General features: G+C 41.7%; 1 protein-coding gene across 4 annotated transcripts; it reads left to right on the plus strand.

Annotated features, from left to right (window-relative positions):
- Positions 1-744: 744 nt before the first annotated feature.
- On the plus strand, positions 745-7,287 carry ttpal (tocopherol (alpha) transfer protein-like). 4 transcript variants are annotated; one of them, XM_068732813.1, is made up of 7 exons: positions 829-906; positions 1,484-1,670; positions 1,997-2,223; positions 3,189-3,432; positions 3,594-3,787; positions 4,106-4,216; positions 4,857-7,287. In XM_068732813.1, exons 3-7 carry the CDS (start codon positions 2,014-2,016, stop codon positions 5,133-5,135), a joined length of 1,038 nt encoding a protein of 345 aa, XP_068588914.1. In that variant the 5' UTR covers positions 829-906; positions 1,484-1,670; positions 1,997-2,013; the 3' UTR covers positions 5,136-7,287. The 4 variants fall into 4 exon arrangements, with proteins under 4 accessions (XP_068588916.1, XP_068588913.1, XP_068588914.1 ...); XM_068732814.1 differs by having other exon boundaries at positions 832-906; positions 1,566-1,670; XM_068732815.1 differs by lacking the exons at positions 829-906; positions 1,484-1,670 and adding an exon at positions 745-775.
- Positions 7,288-7,344: the final 57 nt, after the last annotated feature.

A 7,344-nucleotide genomic window follows, 5' to 3' on the forward strand; every position in this document is an offset into this window, starting at 1 on the left:
ACGGCATACGTTGCCTTCAGAGACAGGGATGCAGGTTGGGCAATATGAAGGCAAACTCTGCCATCTACCGTATCCAAATGGAATTGATGCATGCGATCTAATCTGCCCACAATCGGAAAAAAGACATTTAGGCCACATCAACCCCTATGGTACATGTTGAAGTTAACATCAGCTAAAACTAGCTAGAGTATTTTTTATTTTAATGATGAAGATTTGTATGTAATGCAGGGAATACAACTCCACGCTGTATGCGCTAGCCCTACTATAGAAAAATGGCAGGTTATATTTTTACTTTGATGCCGTTATAGTACTTATGCTTTGAACTAACTTCAAACTAGCACTCAATAGTCCGTGAAGAAGTATGACATTTCTATTTTAGTTTGCAACAAGTGCGGTTGAAATGCACCGAAGCCGTGTGAAAAGCCTCTAAAAAAGGGTCGGAGCATGTAGTTTTTGTTTTAGCCAGTACAATATTGCCACGTCAGTTAGTCATTTGTTGAAAATATGTTTTTGAATAACAAGTGCTTAAAGTATAAAAAAAAGATGAGAGATTCTTTTACGAATCACCCACAAAAAATAATTTTCTTTTGGACAAGGTCCATTTTGTTCAAGTATGAGTGGCTAGTTTACGAGGGGCACATGAACGCAGCATTGCCATCAAAACAACAGACGCAAAACTCAACCTCTCTGGTGCGTCAACAGAGCGTCACGCGCTGTCATATGAACCAATGAGAGACCGCCATCTCTTTACCCGGAACAAGGATTTTCCTGACAGGTCGGTTGTGATTTTTTTGACACTTTTCTGGTCGCGTCGGCTTCCGAATTACATTTATATCTCTTGCCAATACATGCTCACAAAAGGCGTTCATGTGAGTCCTAGGCGGTTCAAGTCAAACGCATATCTGGGTTGGTATTCAGTCATTATTCTGACTTTGGTTGTGTCGCTTCGGTTCTGCTTAGGATCAGATTATAATAGCCAAGCAGTGTTGGTTCAGGATCTGACTCAATGTTTAACAAATACATACAGTTAGTGTGTTTGTGGTGTTATAGGGAATCATTCTACTCTTTCCAGCTATCGGGGAACGTTTTATTAAGTCAAGTGATATTGATGGATGGATGGATGTGTGTGTGTGTGTGTGTGTGTGTGTGTGTGTGTGTGTGTGTGCGTGTGTGTGTGTGTGCGCGCGCGCGCGCAGTGGTGGAAGAAGTATTCACATCCCATCTAGGCAAAGGACCATCTCCTGTGTTTTCTCTGCGTACCTCGAAAACCTCTAATCCGAGCTGCTTCACTCTTGGAGGGTGTATTGCTGGGGACCCCGTGGGGTGCCTTTTCGATTTTGGTGCAATTTGGACACGTCCAATAATAAACTTTTGTATAAACTAGGATCAGTGCCACTCTGCCATTGCAACTCAAATCGTGTAATTTTTTTTTTTTTGCCATAGTCATTTATAACACAAAGTGTTTCTCTTGCACAACAAACAGCATGTTAGTGTCAGCGAGTCCCTCGGCTGCAGATATGAAGCATGATTTGACCAGCAGTCTGTTTACTCCATGGTTTAAACAGTGAAGGCACCCTGAGCTCATCCAAACCGGATCAACCCACCACATAATCTAAAGGGTCACTTTCTGAAAGGGATGCGTCAGCACAATGTACTTCAATTAACTTAAGGTCTGTTTTAAGGTGGAGATTTCAATTTCTAATGCTGGCTATGTAAAAGGATGACAATTCATCATATTTAAATTATTGTATTTTGTGAGTAAAATCTGAATCATAACCTCTCTGTCAGGTGAATGTAGAGCAATGTTTTCCTCTGAAGTAAGAGGCATGTTGCATGTTTTTTTAATGTGCTTTTGTGGTCTTTGTAAGTTGATTCATGGTACAATGACTTCATTAAATATTTTTCATATCTAAGCATAATATTAATCTATAGATTATTTACTATTTACTGTTTTCATAGTCTTTCTTGTCCCTCTTGTGTGTTTCTGTCCAAACAGCCTCACCCAGTCAGTCCATGGCTGATCAGCATGAGTCCATCGATCTCAGGTCTCCTCCAGTGGACCCTTCAGCGGCTGCAGGACACAGCTGGTTCCCTGGACCCCCTCCACCCATGTATTCCTGCACCCTGACCCCGGAGCTGGTGCACAAAGCCCGGGAGGAGCTCCAGGAGAAGCCAGAGTGGCGTCTGCGGGATGTCCAAGCACTGAGAGACATGATACTTAAGGTATTCATATGAACACTAACGGTCTTATTCCTGTTTATGTGCCTGTTATATGGACAGGACAGTTTAGTAGAAAACATCCCTAACATTTGAAGACTTAGTTCATATAACCCCAAAAACAATTTACACTACCTACTCAAATTCTTCAATCACATATTATTATTATTTTATCATAAGCAGGCAATGTTCTTGTACAGATGTGAGTTTGAGAAATATATTTAACAGAAGACAAGCAGGCTAATTTGCAAAAGCTAAAAATGTCAAATATAATTACTGTACACACTGTATATAAAAACCCATATTCTAAAATGTTCTTTTAAATTATAAAGCAGGTATATGTGCTACATGACCACTGTGCCTTTAAACACGCTGTCCGGATTTTAGTACAGTTATGATGTCACACTTCTACAATATAAAGAGCCTTTCATAGTTTTGAACTGAAACATTCTCAATGTGTCACAGTTTTATTTCCAGTTGCAGTCTATGTGAACGACATCAGCTGACAGTAAACATTCTCACATCACCAGCCTGTGGCTCTCTACCGAAGACGTAAATCTTTAAAAAAAATATGTCATAAAATATATACATTGTTTTTCAAATAAAGTGTTGTAAAACAGCCGGCCATTTTAGAAAACGTTACTTAAACAGGAGCAAATGCGCATCTGTTGGGGGCAATTTTCAGCCACAGATGTATTTACGGCAGCAGGACGACGTATGAATCAAAAGAAAACGCAGTGCTCAGCGTTTATTGTTATCAAGGAACCAATGTCATTGTGACAGTGGGACTCAATGGAGCTCTATGGCACAGAGGAATATGATGCATCCTATGTTAGTAGGACCAACTCATTGTTATTTATGGTCTTTTCTTGTTTAAAAAAAACAACAATTTAAAATAAAGAATATCACCAGACTTATATTTTACTTACCATTAGTTCATGGTGTTTTATTTTTTTCCCCTCACTCTGCAGGAACAGCCCAATCTCAGGACCCGCCTGGACGACGCCTTTCTCTTGCGCTTCCTGCGGGCGAGGAAGTTCGACTATGACCGAGCTCTGCAGCTGCTGCTCAACTACCACGCGGGCCGGAAGGCTTGGCCGGAGGTCTTCCAGGACCTGAAGCCGTCCACGGTGAAACACGTCCTGGACCTGGGCTTCCTCACAGTCCTGCCGCAGCCGGACCCCAACGGGAGATACATCCTCTTCCTCCGACCAGGTCGGTATCGGCTTCGTCTTCATTGAACAGTTCTGCAGTTTTATAATGAATTTTATCCACTCAAACTATTTTTTCCAAAACTCTAAGTGCTGTCTGACCAATTCTTCCAGGATGGACTTGACCAATGATGTATGATTACTAAACTCAATCTCCTTTTACAGGAAAATGGAAACCAAATGATTATCCGTTTGTTGACAACGTGAGGGCCATTTATCTGACTCTGGAGAAGCTGATCCAGCCGGAGGAGACGCAGGTGAACGGCATCGTCATCTTAGCCGACTACAGCGGAGTGGGCATGTCACAAGCTTCCAATCCGGGCCCGTTCCTCGCCAAAAAGGTTGTGAGCATCCTCCAGGTAAAAACCAATCTGATGAATTTTAAAATGAAATCAGCAAATAACTATATTTTCCGGGATAGATATATGACTGCAGCATTTGATCAAGATGTTTTTTTTCTATGTTGTGACACAGCAAAAATGATGAGTAACTATGTTAAGACACGCGAGAGGAAAAAAAACCCCTTGTCATTCACAGCAGTGGCTCTTTAGCACTGACTGAGTTTTGTCGTGACTGCGAGAGAGTGTAATATTTACACGAGACACAAAACACATTTGATACGTTTGACAAGGACCAGTTGTGACTGTTCTGAGTGCAGTTTCTCTTCTAATTCACAGGATGGCTTCCCAATCAGAATCAAGGCTGTTAACATAATAAACGAGCCCAGGATTTTCAAAGGCATCTTTGCTATTATTAAGCCTTTTCTGAAGGAGAAGATGGCAGAGAGGGTAACTATTGTCCTTCAATTGTCTCTGACTCTTTTGTTTTAAACAAAGGACTATTTCCGGTCGCGTACCTCCCTTTTTATCTGCAGCCTCTGCTCCAGAATAATGCTCTATTTTCATCTGTGGAAATGAAGGCCTAGCATTTTCTTTTCAGGGGGATGAACTCAAAACCATGTATTTTCCTATATCTCTTGCGAGTTTGTTTTTATGGATTTGGGGATAGCGGAAACGAGCACAATGCTGACATGTTATCACCTTTTTTAATTTAACAATATGGCAAAGATTTCAGCATTTTAGCAATTGTGAATCGGACACATCTGTTCCTTTAGCTGCTGAATGCTCCTCTATGTTCACCAGCTAGCTGCTAGCTTTGTCAGGCTGCTGTTTGGTGCTGAGCAGGAAGTATATTTAGAGCTTCCCTGAACCAAAAAACGTAGACTTGTGGACTCTAAAAACAAAGCAATGAGCTGAAAGAATCTTTATTAATTTGAGAGGAACCGCAAAGCCGGGTGACAGCTCTTTGCGGATTAATATGAGTGTCACCTTTTTATGACACGACATTAAATTGATTGATTATAGCCACTTTAAGTAATGAGGCGGATGACTGTGTCTGTATCTGAATCTGTGCCGTCTCCTCGTACAGTACATCCTCCACGGCTCGGACCTGCGCTCTCTGCACCGCAACATCCCGCGGTCGGTTCTGCCAGAGGAGTACGGCGGCACCGCGGGCCAACTGGACTTGTGCGCGTGGTTGAGAGTGCTCCTGGACTGCGAGGAGGAATTCATAGTGGAGTTCTGCCAGCCAGATCCACTAGAGGGCGTGGTGCTCCCAGACTCCATGCTTTTTGAAGGCGAGCGGGCCAGCGGGCAGGACGACGACACCTTCAGGGGGCTGCGCTCTCAACTTTACTACTGTTACTGATGCAGGCTGTAGACGCATACGCTCCCATCGCTGAGAGGACATTTTCTGTTTCATTTGAAACAAGTGTGTAGACTTTTACAGGGCAAGTTGCCAATAGTAGACATGATTTATTTTACTAACTAAGCAGCACTTCTATATATATATATATATAGGTGTATAGTCCTCTGTAGTTTACACGTAGCCCAGCGTTCAAGCGTGGTTCCGAGGCAGCTGCAGGCTCAGTTAAAGAGGCCTTTGACAGGAGCCGGTGCATGTTTGGTCGTCATTGGTGGCCCTCCTGTGACGTTATTTCTGGTACTTAAAGGATAGGGTCACATCTTCTAATATTCAGCACCCATATGTACGTTGAAGCAGGTTTTTGCCCGATTAGATCAGTCCTCTTGTCCATACTGGCTGCTAAAGGACGCCTTCCTACTGCGCTAATGAGATGGGGGGGGGGGGGGGGGGGGGGGGGCAATAGTCACACTCCTTGTTTTGTTTTTAGCTGAAGCTAAAATGAGGTTCTTGTAGTATCAATTGGACAAATCAAGTGGCCAACTTCAAAAGTTCTGGTGTTTTAAAATTCCCACTTTGTGTTTCGCTGGGCAGTTTTTCTGACACCCACTGGATTTGGCTAACTGAGGCTCATGAAATAACTTCAGCTGAACTTTGAAATAGATTTTTAAGCAGAACCAGGACTGTGGATTTGTCCCCCAGCATGCTAGGGAGGGATCTCCTAACCTAACAAGCATGAACATGAGGTTTGAATACAGCAAGCAAAAAACTGCGCTCATGCACATATGAGTACTGGTTTTAAGACAGAAATGGAAAATGCGATCCTTCCTTTTTAATATTTGTTCACAGAGGAAGAATTCCAAAAACAGTTTCTCAAACTCTCAGTTTGTTTGGTATCTGCATATGGCCATTAGTGCTCTGTTTGCACGGTTACATCACCCCGCAGAAAAATGGCGACCGGAGACAGAGAGTGTTTGTGTCTGTAACCGTCTGATGCATTGCCTTAAACTGTGGATTTCCCTTTGTACCAAACGATATGTCGGATTTGTGTTGTACCAAAGCAATAGTCGTGTGTTTTCTCATCAGGGCTTGTGTTACAAAAGAGTGGATGTACTTCATCGTTGGGAAGTCAAAAAATGTACGGCTGCTTTATGAGAAAGAATAATACAATAGATTTTGCTCAACATTTAACTCTTGCACAGTATTTTAGGGCCTTTGTTTAGTTGATGCTTTGGTTTTCTCTAACTTGAATCTTCTGAGAGGATTCTTTTTTTTTTTAAATTCTGCCTTATGTTGTTGTTTTTTTTATAACCTTTTTTGACCTGTTTGCATTTGTTTCATCACTCAGTCTTACCAAGAGGCCATCACTGATCACCGGAGTCACACGAGGAGTACGTTTAGTCCTGATTTTTAATGGACATCTGCTTTGCCAAAATTACCCATCAGGCCATGTACAGAAATGTGCAATATTGTTAGATCTGTTTTCTTGCGGTAGCCCCGAAGCTAATTTCAATAGTTTTTCATTTCAGCATGTCTGTGACTATGAGCAATTTTGTGTTGCAGGATATTTATTGTTAGTAGTGAAGACAGTAAAGACAAACTGAACTGGAGAAAGAGCTATTTCTGTCTGGTTTGTGCTGTGAATGCTGTTGCTGTTGGCCGAGGATGGGGGAGTGCTGCGTGCTCTGGGGAAGTTGTGGGTATTTTCACAACATAATTGCAACACATTTGCAACCGAGTTGAGCGGTGTTACTGGATTTATGGGTCCACAAAGAGACCAGAAGTACAGTGGAGGAATTCAGATATGAGAATGCACAATAGAATATGGTGAACAAAAGGCCTGCATTCAAATGTACTTCAATAGAAGTGCTGACGTCTTAACGGCAACAAGGGCAACACTCATCAAAAGCAAGATGACTCATTATGCAGAATTGGATTTTTTTTTTAATATTGCATTGTCATTACAGTATACAATTAAGTTTCAAATTCATTAGATACAACTAATTCAGTCTAATGAAACAGTCCTGCAGTAAAACCTCACTTCATGGAGGTTTTACCGTTTCAACAAAAAAAAAAAGGATCATAATCTCCGGCGGCTTTATTGCAGGATCGTTTTTTTTTTAGCTCGCTGTACCTAATAAACTGGCATGTGTATTTATTTTGGATTATTATTATTATTATTATTATAGCAGTGTTTATGGTTCAACCAGTCAAG

Source organism: Cebidichthys violaceus, unplaced genomic scaffold, assembly GCF_023349555.1.
Source record: "Cebidichthys violaceus isolate CVI_PGR_0920_01 unplaced genomic scaffold, fCebVio1.0.p SCAF_6, whole genome shotgun sequence".
Classification (NCBI taxonomy): Eukaryota; Metazoa; Chordata; class Actinopteri; order Perciformes; family Stichaeidae; genus Cebidichthys; species Cebidichthys violaceus.